The sequence below is a fragment of the Rissa tridactyla genome, chromosome 7 (genome assembly GCF_028500815.1).
Source record: "Rissa tridactyla isolate bRisTri1 chromosome 7, bRisTri1.patW.cur.20221130, whole genome shotgun sequence".
Lineage (NCBI taxonomy): Eukaryota > Metazoa > Chordata > Aves > Charadriiformes > Laridae > Rissa > Rissa tridactyla.
In genome coordinates this window covers 38,065,075-38,083,750 of record NC_071472.1, presented here as the reverse complement: position 1 = coordinate 38,083,750, position 18,676 = coordinate 38,065,075, and the positions used below count along the sequence as shown (strand labels likewise).

General features: G+C 38.5%; 1 protein-coding gene across 3 annotated transcripts in view; it reads right to left on the bottom strand.

Annotated features, from left to right (window-relative positions):
- TFPI (tissue factor pathway inhibitor) overlaps positions 1 to 18,676 on the bottom strand; it is a 41,774-nt gene that overhangs the window by 8,892 nt on the left and 14,206 nt on the right. For all 3 annotated transcript variants that reach the window (XR_008467728.1, XM_054209068.1, XM_054209067.1), the window contains exons 3-5: positions 13,611 to 13,811; positions 3,891 to 3,929; positions 1,036 to 1,212 (exon numbers count right to left, since the gene is read on the bottom strand). Coding sequence is in view for 2 of the 3 variants with exons in the window: in XM_054209068.1 (XP_054065043.1) it covers positions 1,036 to 1,212; positions 3,891 to 3,929; positions 13,611 to 13,811 (417 nt within the window). In the remaining variant the exon portion in view is untranslated. The remainder of the gene's footprint in view (positions 1 to 1,035; positions 1,213 to 3,890; positions 3,930 to 13,610; positions 13,812 to 18,676) is intronic.

Genomic DNA, 18,676 nt, shown 5'->3' with positions numbered 1-18,676 from the left:
ACAGTTCACAGGAACTAGTGAGGCGAGGAAGTGGATGAATGATCTGTGGCCAGGCTGTTTTGGTAGCCTAAGCTGCACAGCCAAATCATTCAGAAATGAGGGACAGGCTTCCATGATTTTTTGGTGGGAAACTAGCAACGCACAATAAGGAAACGGTAAAACCAGAAATTCTTACATTGGCACCTCTTTTCATTACAAGGCTTGGTTTGAAAAGACTATATTCAGATGTACAGGTTAAAAATATGTGTTAACATTTTATGATATTATAAAGCCAAGCAGCTGTCAGATTTCAGATTACAGAAAAAGACTTACATAGCTGTAACCAGAATAGGTCCATTTCTTCATTCCCTGTCATTATCTCTATTACTGTAAACTCTCTGCCTTCTTCAATGTAGGTACCAATATTTTTACAATATACTTCAAACCAAATTTCCCCAGCTTTCTACCCTAGAAATTGTGTTTATAAAATCTGCCCCCTAATGGCAAGTTTAATGGAGAAATGTGATGCTCTAATGTCCAGGTACAGCCAGGAAACGGTACTCATTGTGGACCAAATCCCCTCTTCAGTTGAAATGGATATCATTTTAATTAGTTCATCTGTCTGTATTGCCTCTAAAATTCTATTTCAAATTCCAGATCACACACTATTTGTTTCAACTTAGATGTATTAAATAGTATGCAGATTTTGGAAAATTAATATAGTGTTCTTTCTTACACAGACAGGTTTAATATATATTTTGCAGGGAGTTGTAGAATTAACATATACATAGGCAACTAACTCTCATGAGAAAAGTAAAAAAGGATGAGTCCTGTAATAGTCATTAAAATTAATAGTACCTACCATTTTTTTTTTAGTTTGTATTTTTCATTTTTGTATTTTTATTTAAAAATATATATAATTAACGTTAATTTCAGATCTAAATTATTGCCACCTCAGGATAACCTAAGTTGTCTTTTTTTCCCATGCAAGGTACTTTAAAACGCAACATTATTTATACAAGAATAACATTAAGAATAACGAGGACAACAACTCACAGTTGCCTTGGCAGGTAGTCTGGCATTCTTCCAAATTCTTGAAGTTGTTCTGGTTTCCTAGGCACCCACCGTACTTGAATACTTCACATATCTTCTTCTCTTTGTTATAGAAATACCTGGAAAAATAGCCTCGGCAGATTCCAGGGTCTTTCTCATGAAAGCAGAAGTTGGGCTTTTCTGCAAATAATGGTGAATGATGAACAGGGTGGGGGGAGAAAAAAAAAATCAATACACATTCCAAGACAATAATAGAGCTGGAGGAAGTTTATAAAATAAACCTGTAACTCTGAACTATCATTTTTCAGTCACAGTTCCTAGTTTGCAATCAGTAACTACAATATCAACCAAGAAAAATTAACAAATTAATACTGTGTAATTTGACTGAGTATCAAGGCATGATATCATGGCTTCTGGCAGAGAAGAAAAACGCATAAGCCATACGATAATCCCCAAATGTCAATTTCTCACCATATTCATTTTTTTCTCAAAATTGTATTCTTAAAAGAAAATCACGGAAACTATAATGAAATATATGTGGAGGTATTCTCAAATTCTCGCTAGATACTTTGATGTGATTCTTGACTGAGCTGACTTGCAGAGAAAAGTGTATTTAGCCATCGTGTGAGCCAATCATATCAGATGTGACATAAAATGGCCTTCCTTTCCTATGAAACTTAATAGAATATTGAAACTAAAACAGTGCGCAGAGGGCTGCCATTTTAATAAAAATTACTATAGAGCAATTAAGTTGAAGTCCCTAACATTTTTGGAGTAGATTATGGAGTTGTAAGGAAGTTAATCATATTACATCTATTTGAGCTAAGTATCTATTAAAAGTCAATGCTAGAACAAGAATATTAAACTCAATTGATGCACAGCATATATTTATATAAAACATTATAATAGCTCTTACTTAGTGTTTTTTCAAGAAATAGTTGTCAATATCTTGTACTTCAATTGTTATAAAGCTTCATGAACAGCAAAATGGAAGATTAAAACCATGAAAATGTTCTTGCAAAAAGAAACAGGATCAACTATTTTAAGCACTCCTGCATGGCTTAATTTTGATTTTTCACTACGAATTGCATTCTCTGCCAGAAAGCAATAAAGTTCAGATATTTCATGTTTCTTGCCCTTCAAATGCAGCACCTATTGATGTTCACAGATTTAGAAAATTAAGTTCACATAGACCAACAGATATGAAAGGCACGGGCAAGGCATATGATGTGCTGTCAGCTGAGAATGGAAATGAGACAGTTATGTAGGCAGGTAGCAGGCGACAATCTGCCAGAGTAGTACCTATTCCATCTATTAGGAGCTCACAGACAATACAAGCTACAGAAACAATTCTTTCATCAAGCATTGGATAATATTGTGAAATAACAGAAAAAGATTACTGGATAGATATTAACTGAGAAAATAAGGCAGATAATAATAAGGGTATGTAGACAACTGGATTATGACTGATTCTTAAAAACAGCTGCTCTTCGTTTAGAAAATCCTTATATTAAAATGGTTCTTGCAGAAAAAGGAAATTATGTCCAAATAAATTGAGTTTACAGCTAACTTTTATAGTCACGTTTGAAGAGAGAGGTCATGAAGGCAATATAATCCCAACTATACAAACTAGTATTACACTTCTAAATGCCATGCCTTTCTCCAGAGACTCAATATTCAAGACTACATTACTGGAAACAACAGTAAACATGTAACGATGCTGAAGATAGCCACAAGATGAATTTAACAGGATATGTTCTGTTTTGTCATTAAAAGCAGGGAATTAGGGTCAGACCTTAAAGGAATTAGTGCCAAATGTCTGCAGCATCTGCGGAAAATCAACTTCAATAACTTCCATAGCATAGAACCACGAATTTTTTTTCTTTTTAATGCATTAATAATGGAAAAGACAGTAGACAACAGGAAAAGAAAACTATCATCTCAGTATGAAAATATTCCAGAATACTATTCTGCAAAGATAAATGATTTTAATTAATCTGTTTCAAAATGCATGTGCAAATATTGGTATTTCTGTGAGGAGTTAAAGGCACACCAATTCAAGAGGAAGCAAGGGAAGGAGGGTAAGCAGAGAAGGAGGAACTGACTTGTGATGAAATTTACTCAAGTCTGCATTTGGGGAACTCTGGCTACCAGCTCTGGGCCCAATCCAGATAAGTCTCTAACGTGGAAAGAAAGGGTGGGGTGGAATAGATCTTCACAAGTACCATTGCAAGTGTCAAATTTAAATATCCTTGTTAGGAATAGAGGTTACCTCAATAGACCAACAGTGTTTCAGACAAGTGCTTAAGCGGTGGCTGTTTAGGAAGTTTGGGTATCAGGCATTTAAATTTCTGCAAACAGTCTGCCCCTTCAGGAGTGGGAAATTTGCCCCCTTGCTTAATGAGTAATAAGGGGATCTGCCCTAACCTCTGTGTGTTCCTACACACGCGGTGCTTGATAAACTCTGTTTCAGAGTGATTTCTTCCCTGTTTTTGCTAACAGTGGAGGAAGCATTTAGATTGGTCTCAAAACACGCAATAAGAGTTTCACATCCTGGCTAATTATATAATGCTTCAATCCCTGCTTGAATCTTTTCTCTTTATTGAAGAAAGAGAAAAAAAGTGTCATGATGTGTTTATTCTGGGGAGAAGAGATTGCAGCTACTATCTTCAGTGACCATAACTGCCCTCAAAGTCTTTGAGGAATACAGAAGAAGAAGATTAGGAATAAGAACTCCAGACTGATAGTCTTGTTTTTATTAGGAGATAGCTTGGAACCATACATAAAGAATTTATCAAAGGAAGCTAAATCCCTTATCATTGTATAAGAATCTTAGGTTATTATGTAAACATAATTACCTTTCTTAATTTTTGCGAACATCATCTTCCAAGGCAATTCTGCAACATAGATAAAAAGAAGAATATTTAGCAAAAGCAGACTTGTTAAGTCTCACCTGCGATACCAGGGTGCTTAGCAGTAACTATGAGCACTGAGGAGGAAGAATATATCATGTCTTCCTCTTCTTTCTTTTCTTTATTAAAGAAGTATCACAAAAGCTTGCTCTGAAGGACTGAAGTATCATTTCCTTTGTATGAGAAGACCTGCTATGTTGGAAACTTGAGGATACGGAAAGTACTGGAACTAAATCATGCCAATATTGAATGGAATAGAGAAATTCCTCTTCATGTTACTGGAACCAGAATCCTGTATTATGTAACCTCATTCCTCCAAAAGAGGAGTAATTAGCAAACTTACTTAACCCAACTGCTGTAGTTACTGATTCTGATAATAGCTTCGGAGCCGATCTAGTTAGCAATAAAGACCTCTCTCATGCTATCTAATTCCCTTTGCTCCGCTATGTAGTGTCTGAGTAAAGTGTTCGTTACGCTGTTTATGATATTAAAGCCCATTCAGACAAGTAGCTCCAGCCATCTTCAGGGTAGTATAGAAGACAAACTTGTTTGCACTGTTCTTTTAGTGCCTGATCAGCAGTGAAGAAGTTGCTACTGTCATTTTTAATGTAGAAGCTTGGGTTTTGGTGTACTTGCTCAAGAAGCCGGATATCTGAATTCAACCCCACATTCCTTTTCAGTGATTGAAAACAAACCTTCTTCCCCTTCTAGGAGACTGCCTAATCATAAAACTACAAAGGAGTCCAAGGGGAGACCGGCTCAGCCAACGAATAATAAAGGCTGAAAATTTTTTGGCAGCTGAGAGAGAGACAAGTGGCAAAAGATAGCTTATATATTTTCTGTTACAGAGATATTTGCAAGGCACATGAAATAGTACCTTCTGGACTTTACCTAATTCATCTTAATTTGCATTGCTTCATAATTCTTGTTTTGTATTTGTGCTTTTCTTAATAGCATTATAAAATGCCAGTTTCTCTAAAACTCTCCTTTGCCTACCGACCTCTTGCATCCGAGAGAAGGGATAAAGTGGTACGGCTAACGCCTTACTTGAAGTTGTCTACTGGAAAGCAAATTTTATTTTACATTTTTGCTCTGTCAGGCAGTTGAATATACTATAATAAAGCAACACATTTTCCTGACCCTTCCATCTTACCTAGCTACCACCGCCCCCCCTTAAGCAGAATTCCCTACAGTACGTGCCAAGAGTAGCAGTTCAGTAGCAGACGCACATCACAACTACCTTCTACTGCTAATGGCTCTTCCTGCTTCAGTGGATAGTTGTCTTCCAGAGTCCTGCTCATAAAGCCTCGGTGCAACCCATGGTCTAGCCTTCTTTAAAAGATGAAATGAAAGGGAATTCAAAGGGAAGTCTAGATTTCAATCTGAATTTAAATCACATGCATTCGTCTCTCATGCCCTGTTTCCCAGAAGGCCTCTGAGTCATACATGTAAAGGATGTCACTACGGCCTCTCTCTGATTTTGTGTCTGAGATACAGCTGCTCTGCCCAGCTGGCGAGGGTGGGGGCTACAGGGATGCTATGCCCTCTCTCAGCTTGGAGGTACCTACCAGCAAAACCTCACACTGAAAACCATTCCTGCTGGAAAGCAGAGTTCCTGCTGTGCCCTTCCTTGTTATGGAAGCAGTAACAGAAGATACTTGAGCCATCTGTATCCTCACCTTTTCTGTAAATTGTAATTCTTAATAAGGTCCCCCACCACTACTATTTATAAAAATCTCTTCACAGTCCAAAGTGGAAAGGAAAATTAGCAGTTTATTCTCCACTCATATTCCAGAGCCAGTGTTTCTCATCATCCTTCATCTAGTGATACACCTTTTGTGGCTCCTATTTTAAGAAGTGCTGCTGATGACTAATAAGCTTTTAGCATTAGCTGTACTGCCCTTGTGTGCCATAATCTTACTACAGTTTTTCTTCTGGAAACATGTGTTATATCTTTGAAGTAAATCTACCAGGTAGAAATCCCGTCATGATACATTTTCCTTCCACCTCTGGGACAATGCAGCTGGCATCCTTAAAAAAATATTGTTTAAAAGACATGACACGCACTTTAGAGTGACATACCATTTGTTTGAACGTCTTTCCAGTGCTTCCTACTAGTAGGAGGCTGTGCCTTGAGCATTCAAATCCATGACCTCAACCACGGAGACTCACATCAGGCCATTTCACTAATTTCACTCAGCTGTCCCCTTCAGGCCAAAATCAGCACACATACTTTAGCATATGATCTCTACTCTTCTGGCACAGAACAGGAAGAATTTCTTGTAAATTTATACAGGCCTAGAATATTTTAATCTTACTACCATGTCAACAGTGTCTTTTTGCTTCTGGTTTCAGTCAAAAAGGCAAATCCACAGCTGAGTTAATGTCTTCTTTGTAAACAAACTGTATTTCTAAGTAGATCTGCTGTGTAAATAACAGACATCAGAATTGCTGTCATGTCCAGAACCTTTTATCAGTAGGTATTTTCACACGTCAGAAGCTTAAGTAGCCTTAGACATATATTCACTGCCTTGAAAATTAGGACCTTTGTGCTAGTGATGACATTTGTGATTCTATTCATATCCAGTAAACAATGAGGCATATAGGCAAACTCCTCTTAAATGTATTTTTTTGTTCCCTGAAGTGGTGAGTATTGGCCACAAGCAACCAACAAAAATAACCCCAGCTGATTTCTAGGGGACTTCAGTCAGAACTAAGCATCTTGAATCTGAACACTGTCTTAGAGAGTCTTGGAGTGGCCAACCTACAGTTGGGCTCTCTGAACTTTCTTATACTGACTTTAGTCAGTTCTGGGAATTACTCATTTCTGTCTTCGATGGCTTATTCATTCAAAAATTTTAAAAAGTTGCTCTGATTTAAGGAGCCTGGCAATTCACTCATGTTGGCTCATTTATTCTTGTGTTTCTGCTTAATATTGGAAAATCAAATGCTTTGACTATTTACATTATTTCTTTTGAATTTGTATATATATCACATAACTTCCTTTTAGCTTATTTTTAACAGTCGTGACCTCCATGTTCTTCACAGGGATAATTGCCTGAGCATCTCTTAGATTTTTCTTTATTTTTAAGAATTTTTCTGTCAATCATGCTGTCTTTTCAGTCTGATTTCTACAGGTACTGAATAGTGATCTTCCTGCAGTAATAAATACTGGAAACATTAAGTAAGATGAATATAACCATGTACTGCAAGACTGCACAGAGACAGATTTAACAAACAGAACATACTGATTTTTTTTTTTTTTAATGAATTATGTTGGCAAAACTGGGTTAATTTATTAGTTCACTTTGTTTTATGACTGATGGTCGACAGCACACTGTGTGTGCCACCAAACCATTTTATCTGCTGTTATTCATTCAGAGAACACAGAAATAATGAGTGTATATTGCTGTGGTTCCTCATAGCAGATTCAACACTCACAGGTTCTTGGATCACTCATGTTTTGGATGAGATGGTGGTAGTTGTAGTCCTGCAAACAACCCTCCTCTAAGCATGGCAAAAATGATGTGGGTCCAGCTGAAACCCAAAACCAGATACCAGATGTGAAGTACCAAAAGCCAGTCTTGTGACAGAAAAAGAAGAGCTATCTGCACATCCTAGATCCCAGGTCTTTCTGACGCTGAACGCTAATCAAGAAAAATAACTTCCCATTTTTTATATTGAAAGATTGTATTCGTTGAACTCTGTGGAGCAGTAACTAGAAACAGATTAATCACAATTTTCTAAACAAAACACTGTAGAAGTGAAGAAAATGCCTTTTAAGGAAGGTTGTTCTCTTAGAATGACATTGCCAGCATTCATTTTTTAAACTTCTATGCATGTATTAAGTCTGGAGTTCAGCTGCAAGTTTCGTTAATTTCTGTGCTGAAAATTTAATAAATACGGAAAGAAACTTTTAAGCTGATTGTCCACAGGAAAAAAAAAAATTTGGTTAAATCCATGATACAAACTCATGACTCATGAAAGCCATATGACAAAGGAGGAATTTTAAGTCTAGAATGGGCATTCGTCAGATACAATTACTATGCAAAATATTAATGCCACAACTTGAATATTTTTTAACCCCTTAAAATTTGTCTTGAATGCTCATGAAAATATCATCATTCAATTCTGATAGGGATACATCATCTAGATAACCATACAGAATAAGTAATATTTAATTAATATTACTCACTTAATTAAAGTAATTAATTAATTAATATTAATTAATACAGTGCCCAGGCTGGGTTAAGTACAGGAAGGACATCAGCTTCTTTAGCCATAAACCTTTACAAGGGTGATGATTAGCAAATGCTAAATGTAAGTCTTTTACACCCAGTTTGGTGAGTGGCAACCTTCAGCCCAAGTTGGAAGCAAGACCATCTCCTGCCTTTTTAGCCTCAAGCACTACATCCCTACCTTCTCTCCTAACAAGCACTAAAATTGGCATATTCTGGTTGGAGAAAATGATCCAGACATAGAGGCCTTGATACAAGAAATCTGAAATGTGTTACTAATTATAAGCTGTGCTATAACCAGCTCAAAGCCGTTTGCTCCCTTTAAATATTGTAGGGTTCAGCTCCCGAGCCGGATGAACAGCTAGGACTTTTGATAGGACAATTTGTAGACAATGCAAGAACAAAATATGGGAGGTAGAAAAGGAGCAAGATGTAATTTTCATATTAGTTTTGTACACTGGTTAAGTACAGCCCTGACCTTCCACTCCTCTGTAATGGTTTTCTGCCTTGTTTGATTTTCTGCCAAAAGCTGCCATCTGCTCCTATCCTGTAGTTTCTTATGAAGATCTAAACATGTTACTTAAAAAAAATAGATAAAAAAGTAAGATAGAATTCAACTCAGGTATGAAGAAGCCGTGAAACAAATAGTATAGTCTGGAGAAAGAACAATATTGTAAACAGCTTTTATCCTAACTGATTTCTAAAGAAACAAATACAGGTACATGAGCACCAAAACAGTAATCTGCTCTTCTAGTAGTATCTGAGACTTCATAGAATCATAGAATGGTTCAGGTTAGAAGCCACATTAAAGAGCACCTAGTTCCAAACCCCCTGCCATGGGCAGGGACACCTCCCACTTGACCAGGTTGCTCAAAGCCCCATCCAGCCTGGCCTGGAACACTTCCAGGGATGGGGCATCCGCAGCTTCCCTGGGCAACCTGTTCCAGTGCCTCACCACCCATAGAGTAAAGAATTTCTTCTTCCTATCTAAGCTAAATCTCCCCTCTTTCAGTTTAAAACCATTACCCCTTGTCCTATCATTACACTCCCTAATAGAGAGTCCCTCCCCATCTTTCCTGTAGGCCCCCTTTAGGTACTGGAAGGCTGCAATAAGGTCTCCCCGAAGCCTTCTCTTCTCCAGGCTGAACAACCCCAACCCTCTCAGCCTGTCCTCATAGCAGAGGTGCCCCAGCCCTCTGATCATCTTCATGGCCCTTCGCTGGACCTGTTCCAACAGGTCCATGTCCTTCTTGTGCTGAGGACTCCAGAGCTGGACACAGTACTCCATGTGGGGTCTCATGAGAGCAGAGTAGAGGGGCAGAATCACCTCCCTCAACCTGCTGGCCATACTTCTTTTGATGCAGCCCAGGATGAGGTTGGCTTTCTGGGCTGCAAGTGCACATTGCCTGCTCATGTTGAGATTCTCGTCCACCAGCACCCCCGAGTCCTTCTCCTGAGGTCTGCTCTCAAGCCATTCTCTGCCAGCCTGTATTTGTGCCTGGGGTTGCCACGACCCAAGTGCAGGACCTTGCACTTGGCCTGGTTGAACTTCATGAGGTTCACACAGGCCCACCTCTCAAGCCTGTCCAGGTCCCTCTGGATGACATCCCTTCCCTCCAGCATGTCGACCACACCACACAGCTTGGTGTCATCAGCAAACTTGCTGAGAATGCACTCAATCCCACTGTCCTTGTTGCTGCCAAAGATGTTGAACAGCACTGGTCCCAGTATTGGCCCCTGAGGAACGCCACTCATCACTGGTTTCCACGTGGACATTGAGACATTGACTGCAACCCTTTGAGTGCGGCCATCTAGCCAGTTCCTTATCCAGCGAGTGGTCCATCCATCAAATCCATGTCTTTCCAATTTAGAGACCAGGATGTCATGCAGGACAGTGTCAAACGTTTTGCATAAGTCCGGGTAGATGACATTGGTTGCTCTCCCCTTATCTATCAATGCTGTGGCAACATCATAGAAGGCCACCAAATTTGTCAGGCACGATTTGCCTTTGGTGAAGCCATGTTGGCTGTGATTTCCTTATTTTCCACGTGCCTTAGCAGGGATTCCAGGAGGATCTGCTCCATAGTCTTGCCTGGCTCAGAGGTGAGACTGACTGGTCTGTAATTCCCCGGGTCTTCCTTTTTTCCCTTTTTGAAAACGGGAGCTATGTTCCCCCTTTTCCAGTCAGCGGGAACTTCACCAGACTGCCACGACTTTTCAAATATAATGGAATGCGGCTTAGCAACTTCATCTGCCATTTCCCTCAGGACCTGCGGATGGATTTCATCAGGTCCCATGGACTTATGCACCTTCAGGTTTCCTCAGATGGTCTCAAGCCTGATCTTCTGCTATAGTGGGTGGTTCTTCATTCTCATAGACCCTGCCTTTGCCTTCTGCAACTTGGGTGGTGTGGTTAGAGCCCTTGCCGGTGAAGACCAAAGCAAAAAAAGTCATTCAGTACCTCAGCCTTCTCCATATCCTGGGTGACCAGGTCTCCTGTTTCCTTCCAGAGAGGGCCCACATCTTCCCTAGTCCTGCCTTTATCCCTGATGGACTTATAGAAGTTTTTCTTGTTATCCTTGATGTCCCTAGCCAGATTTAATTCTGTCTGGGCTTTAGCTTGCCTAATATGGTTCCTGGCCACTTGGACAGTTTCTCTGTATTCCACCCAGTCAGCTCATCCTTGCTTCCACCCTCTGTAGGCCTCCTTTTTACTTTTGAGCTTGTCCAGGAGTTCCTTATTCATCCATGCAGGCTTCCTTCAACATGAAAAGAAACAGAATTGTTGATGTAAGGGTTCTTTCCCTTCTCAGCCAGTTCAGTAAGAGTTGGTTTAAGACCCAATTCAGATCCAAATAGGGCAGAGTTTCATCAACTTCATGTGTGCTTGCATTTAGGGCAAGATGTGTATATTCAGGAAGATGCTTTTCTCTGTGTCACTTCTTTTTTGACTTAAAATACTAGATTATATTTTTTAGTAACTAAGGAATTATGGTTTCCATATAATTTTTCCTCCAAAGAATGTAATTTCAAGATATATCTTATTTTAATATCATTAGCACTACATTTACCCATATGTGACTCCTGAAAACAGAGCAAGACCGTGACTGATTCTTGACACTTCTTCCCTAGACCACATCCAGCCTTTGAGGCTCATTAGTGGATCTTGCCAGAAGCCATCAAAAGATAAGTTGCAAATTAATCCTTAGAGTAAAATGCATAGGAAAAACCCTGTTGTTCACTTCAAGGATGGAGTGATCTGATCGTTTTCATTCTGACAAGTTGTTAGTGAAGTTTCCTAGTGTTTTTTCCATCCTGATAGTTTTATAAGCATGCAATTGTTTGAAAGCAAAACATAACTGATGAGAAAAATAACTGAAATGTCCTTTCATACTAAAATTTAAGGTTTGTATTTGTGTTTATTTTTCTTTTCTTTTGAGTGGATTGTCTGTAGTGCCAGGTACAATAACAGAAACACATGGTGTCACCAGCAGATTAGAAAATAGGTATGAATGGTAAATAATGCCTTGACTTAGTATCTAGTGAGTAAATAAAATGCAATGCAGTCTCCTCACTGTAAAGATCAAAGGGATCAAGACCAGGGATACCTGTTAGGAAGGACGAGATTTTCTCTGTTAGCTATTCTTCTGTTACTTTCCCACAGCAAAACTTTGTGCTCACGTTCAACACATTAGATGAAATTTTGCTATTATTTATACCTACAGTCCCATTGAGGCCTTGTTCCACTCAGCCACAACATTCTCACTCACTTTGTGTCGCTAAGAAAGGATCCCCGCTTTACTCTGTAAATCATAAATATCATTGAAAATTGTCATACTAGAAACGCCTAAGAAACATATACTCACTTATTCTTTCCCTTGCTGTGTCTGGACTGGTTACAGAGGGACAAAAGTCTGAGTCAAAGAACTGAATTACAGACTTGAGAAATTAGCAAAGCCTATGCTGGATAACAACACGTGTTGCTGGTCCATTGCTTTGTAGTCAAACAAACTGTTCTATTACACAAACACATCTGGCGAGGAAACATCAGCTACCAATACGGATAGCTGAAAAGTAGTATTTTATGAAAATAGGACAAACAAAGTGACACCTACCAAGATCTGCGTAACGGTAGGATGCTACCAGGGCACATCTCCAATAGGCAGGAGATTAACAATTTTCATCCAATTGTGTTGCCCATACTCAGAATAACCTGTAGACTGTTCTTGACTGCAGGATTACCCAGCATCACTGTCTTGAGCTCAGTAACAACAACACATTTTGCTGTTGGGCAGGGCATAAGTGACTGAAAAGTACCTTCTATTAAGAATGAATCCTTCTATCTTACTTCAAAGTCTAAATAAATGAACATTCGCTATGTGAATTCACTTGGGAAAAAAGCCCACATAGTTGGTATACTGCCTGAAGGTTATCACGCACCTTTGAGGACCTCTTTATTCTGGAATTTTCTTTCAATTTCTATTGTGTCTGCCCATCCCTGCCCCCCCGCCCCCCACCATCTCCCTCATTATCACTTCCCGTTTACACAGCCAGACAAATTCCATCCAATTCCCATGAAAGCAAGATCCATATTAGGTATACAAAGGAAACTGTCAATAAGACTTGAATTCCTTCAGTCTCTAAAATTAGGAACTTATCAAATTTCTAACTCCACTAGCATTAGCTTTCAATTTTAAGAATCTTCTAACTTTCATACACTCCTATGAGGAACAGGAATTGGTTACTTTCACAAGGCTGAAAGCCTTAGTTAATTATGAGGATCATTTTTAATAGCAAAACCAGCATTCATGAGGCACTTTCTGCGTATTCTGCTGCAGATCATATTTTGGATCTCATTTTCCTCTTTTTAATGATTAATTGATGAGATTTCAACAAAACACATCTCTTATGACAAACAGCTCTAACTGCAACTTTTAATGAGAACTGTTTATTACTGTAGTTCTAATTATGTTGAATCATAGCAGGCGTCCAAGAGTTCGGACAGCTTGTATCAGCTTCTCAGTGAAGGAGAAACCTGGGATCAAAAATTGGGTTAGAGACTCTGAAAGCAATAACGAACATCTTTGCTGCGCACCAGCTTAGCCAAGCCTCAAAATCAACTTCACTTCAAGAACTAATTCAAAACAGGGCTTGAGCTAGAAAATAAGCTTTCTTGCATTGGTCTCTCTATTCCACAGGTCCGCTAAAAAAAGTCACACTTATCTTTCCAAATCCTGAATGTTTGCTTGCGCAATGTAAAATAATTCAGATGACTACAACATAGCATAAAACTTGGGAACATAATTAGAGGCATTGCATTAGTGTATTAATAGGAGGACCTCTGCTTCCAAAATTTGTACAGTTTGTGGATGAGAATTAACAGATGCGAATGAAGAACTGGTAGGATGTTAAGAGAATGGGTACTGACCTGTTACCAAACACTTCTTCTGACATTCTTCCAGTGTTAGAAAGTTGTTCTCATTGCCATGGCACCCACCATATTCAAATATTTCACACTCACGGCTTTGAATATTGAAGTAATAGCGCATGTGGATTGCTTTGCATGGACCTTCATCTGCTTTCATGGCACAGACTGAATGTCCGAGTTTCAGTGGTGGCAAAGCAGCCCCTGTAATAAAGAAGTAGAGTAACTGTTAAGTTAGTTTGCTTCGCTGCACAGCATAGCTTCAAAATGAGATTGTTTGCGTCTTCCACTAGAGACGCACTGCCTAGCATCTGGCTGTAAACTTCTGAACACACCTTTTACATGGATGTAAAAAGAAAATCATCATCTGTATTGGAATGTGAATTCCATTCAATCAAACCAAATGTGTAGTTTCAATTTTCAACCAAACCAGCTCATATTTTAAACTTTAACTCCTCGTTGTAAATCTTGAAGTAGCTATGCGTAGCGGCATAGTTATTTCACAGGAGCTAGTGAACAATTCTGAACAACAAATACATCGAGAAAACGCTATCAGGTCACAAAGCCACAGTGACGACCCCTGCACAGAAAAGGCAGAAAGAGGATTCCTTCTCTGCTCTTCCACACACTTCTAATCCTGGACGTAGCTCGTAAAGGCATCACATAGCAAACACGGTGGGATGAACTAAGCAAGCGAGCCCTGCAGAGGGCACCGTTTCCCTATCAGATTCAACCCATCCAGTACAATTGAAAGGTCATCATAATGTCTTATTTTCCTTGGTCTCACTGTTCTTGCATTAGAGCTTTCAAGAGCTAAGAAGTACATAACTAGAAAGTTAAGGTGAGAAGAAACTGTATCTGTTCAAATTTCTATGTCTTTCAATATACATTATTGGGCGAGGGAATGTTTTGTAAAAATTCTCATCAAGTGAAGAACACTATCCAAGTTTTACACTGTCAGTTTCTATAAGGAAACTTTGACTGACAATTCAGTTTGTGATACTGTTTTCTTATCAATACATGGTTTAATATCTTTTCCTGTTTTGCCCTCCCAAGGAACTATTTTACCCTAGAGGATTTTGAAAGCTTTACAGAGCTTGTGTGCTTGAAACAGCAGCCAGAAGAACAGACCTGAAATGTTTCATTCATTCGCCAGAGCTAGTCAGAACATTGATGTCTCTTAACAAGTTTATGCAAAAGTATCTATCAGTGCTCTTTGCAGTGGCACAGGAAACAGGAGGAAAAAGGATGAGGACAAGAGTTTACATGATAATTGCACAGCTTCCTACTACTAACTAGATTAAGTTTCCGGTTTTAATTAAAAGAACCCACAAAAATCAGATTTTATGACATAGTAAAAAGGAAATTGCTATAACTTCTACCTACTAGTTCTGTGGATATCTAATTTTAACATATAAAATTAGCCTTATTATGTAATCGTTAAACAAAATGCACAGCTGAGATAAAACCTCATAAATACTGAGGTCAATGGAATTTTACAAATTTTATTCCATTTGAGCCATTTATAACTATTAAACCTACAGGAAAGAAACAATTTTCAGCACTAAAATCTTCTAACTCATAGCATTTAAATCCTTGAAAAATTAACCACTTTTTTATGCTATTACCATCAACACAGAAATTGTAGCACACAATTAAATCTTCCAAAAATTGACAATTTGGTATTAAAATGCAGATTAAGACAACTAATTTTAAAATTTTCATTAAATATTCAGTCTCTAAAATAGTTTGTGACTCTCTCCTCATTAGTGGAATTATATTTACAGATTCTGAAGTTAGGAAAATAGATTTGAAAACATTATTGAAGACTGTCTAACAGGAAATGTAGATTAATTAAAAGAAACATTTTTAAGAGGCGTTAGATTCAGTAAACTTCCTATGGAGCTCAGCTTGCCAAAGAGATTTCTGAATTTTGTTTTTGACAGGAAGACCCAGGTAAGGAAACTGAGTCCATGAAGAATTAGGATTTAGAAGTCACAAGAGATTTCAAGTTGGACCTCAAAGGTCTGAAGTTCTCCAACAGGCTTGGGAATCCTTTGGAAGGGACTTAAAAAGGCCCACTCTGAAAAGTTCAGAGGCTCTTGCATTTGCAAAATGAAAGATGGGAATTCCCCTATTCAGTAATAGGGAAAAATGCCTTCAAAACATAAAAGTTTTCAGTAACTTTTGGAATAACTCCTGAAATGGTAAAATGAAACATTCAGAGCTCCACAGAAACCAATCCAACTCAACTGTGGCTGGGGTGAGGGCTGGCAGCTGGTTTAAAAACATGTTATTTTCTTGGCACACAAGAAATGAGATCTCCTACATGACCTGCATCAGTGACCCAGTTCAGTTTAAAAGAGGTTGTGAAAACTTACTAGGTTTCCTAACTACTGGAATTTCAGACATGGGGTTATGTCAGTCATTTGGCTTGCTACATTATGCAAAGCCAATGTTGTAAGCTATCAAAACAGAACTAGTGTGCAAGCACAGTTGCAAAACTACACAAAGATGATGGGTTTGTTGAGTTTATCTTAGGAACTTTCTGGTCTCAACTCCTAGCCTACTTCCCATCAAACCCACAGAACTAAATCTTTGTTTTGTTTACCTCCTAAGGCCTTCCCTCTGCAGTCACAGTGACACTGTTACCACTGGCAGATGTACTGACATCTGCTGCAAACACATAATGGCTATCTGTGTCACATTTTTGGGAATCAGGCATTTATTTTCCTAGGAATTCTAGCGAGTTATCATACTTTGACTAAAGTCTGTACCCTGTGAAACGCCCAAGGGCCAAAGCCTCCAACTTTGAACAATAACCAAGTGATTCTGAAGAAAGAGGCCTCAAGGGATTCATGGGAACTGAGTCATATTTGTGTCTGGGAACAGCGAAAGAATTCTTCACCATTATTTTACACCTGGGAACACTTAACTCACACAGCTGATATAAAATTAGCTTTCCTTCTCAGATGAGAGCAGCAGATGAGAAGGCAAGCTTCAATGTTTGGCCCATAGATCTGCATGGATACAAATCTGCCTGTACTCATTTTACATGTGGAATATACCTTGAGAAAACTAATTCTTAGTATAAGGCCTCCTCCTCTGCTCTTGAACATTGGAACAAATTGCTCCTACTACATTTTAGGTCCTGTGTGAAGAGGACAGGATATGACATTTAGGGAAGATGTCTGTCAGGAACGTCAGTGAATATTCTTCAATAGAGACATTGGAAGTTAAAACTGGAAGGAATTTTAATGGAGTTTCTCATTCAAGTTTTGGAATATTTCTATGGGATAAATACCTTGAGACCTTTTCTGACAGATGTCCAAATTGTTCTTAAAAAACTCCAGCAAAGTAGGATTCCCAGCAACCGGATGCAGCTGAGTTCCAGGACTTCACTAGCCTTCTCACAAGACAGGCCTTTTTTGTAATATACAGCCTAAATATTATTTATTACGTATTAAACCATTTTGTACCTCCTGCAGTGCACAGACAGAATAATTTAAAATCATTCAGTCTTTCTTTCAGAGGCTTTTGTCTCCTCTTAATTATCTCTACACTAAATAAACTCCCTTCTTCCAATCTTTTTATTGGCCTTGCTTTCTAACCATCTCACAACTCTCCTTTGGACCTTTTCCTATTGGTCTGGATTACTGTTACAGTGTGCTGCCCAGAGCTGAACATAATACCTACCTGATCCATTACTGGTGCCAAATAGAGTGGAATAATTATTCTCTGGTTTTTTCTTTAAGACATCACAGAATTACTTGCCTTTTTTTACTAAAACTTTGCATTATTTTTGTAATGCTCTGCAGCTCTCCAGCAAATACAACCTTGTTATACAGCTGCTTCAACAGTTTTCCACCTTATATTTATGAATGCATTGATTCTCCTTTGTACATATAGCATGTTGCATTTGTCATTTTAAAAAGAAAATTAGTTTAATCTTTCACATTGGATCAGGCCCTGTTGGATATTTGTTACTCGTCCAATTTAGGGATCTGATCCAAATAAATTTAGAAAACCTATGGAATTATTGGACTGTACTACCCCAGAGCAAGAAAATTGAGTTTGTTTTGCTAGAAATACACTAAGTAATGGTTACATCTGCGCTCACTGTCACACAAAAGTGATTACTTGACATACTGAAAACAAAATAAGCAAAGCAAAACTTCCTCTCCCCTCTCCTTCTCCCCTGCCCCTTGAATTCTTAATTTAATAACTTCATTACATCGGCTACATAGGTTCTCATACCAGAAGGCACCAAGCGTCCACTGCTCTGTCTTAACAATCTTTCCACTCCGTAATTTCTGGTAAATGCAAAGCAATGGTGATGAAATGGCTCACAGTGAGCACAAATTTAGTGCAGATCTTTTATGTTTCTACCTTCTTCTCCTCCTTCAGTCTCCCTACTTTCCGCAACTGTCAGAAACAGGATACCAGCCAGGACTGTTCTTACACAGCACAGCCAATTCTCTTTTATTGTCATTCACATGGCAACTTTTGCAACTCAAGACGTGGCTGTTTATCCCATGAACAGCCGCTATGAACTATCATGCAGTAATTCCATTGCAAGAGCTCTACTAGGCTGCAGTTAGTCACGCTGCAGCCCTGAGTGCGTGGACCTTACATGATCAATGCAAAGCAGTGTCATCACTTTACTAGTAAGCAATATAATATTACAAAACCTGAAGGGGTGGATAATGTCTCTAATCCTATTACATGAATACAAGTGAAAACAATACTTTTTCCCCTGGCTGTCGCATAATACAAAACTCCAACATGACTTTCAGACTCCTAAGGATAATCTGCAGGGCTGGTTGTTAAAAATACATTCTTTTAATTAGAAAGTGAACTGATTTCTGTGTTATACCTATGACACAGTAAACATGAAAGACAACAGTATTATTGCATAGTTGCTTTTCAGAACAGAACTATATAAATCTAATTAGGAAAATAAAACTTGGTCAGGAATATTTCTGACTTTTTACATAAATACTTTCTGGTTTTATTTGCTTAGGTTATGGGTTCTTAACCTTATATGACTTTCTGTGGTTATTAGATTA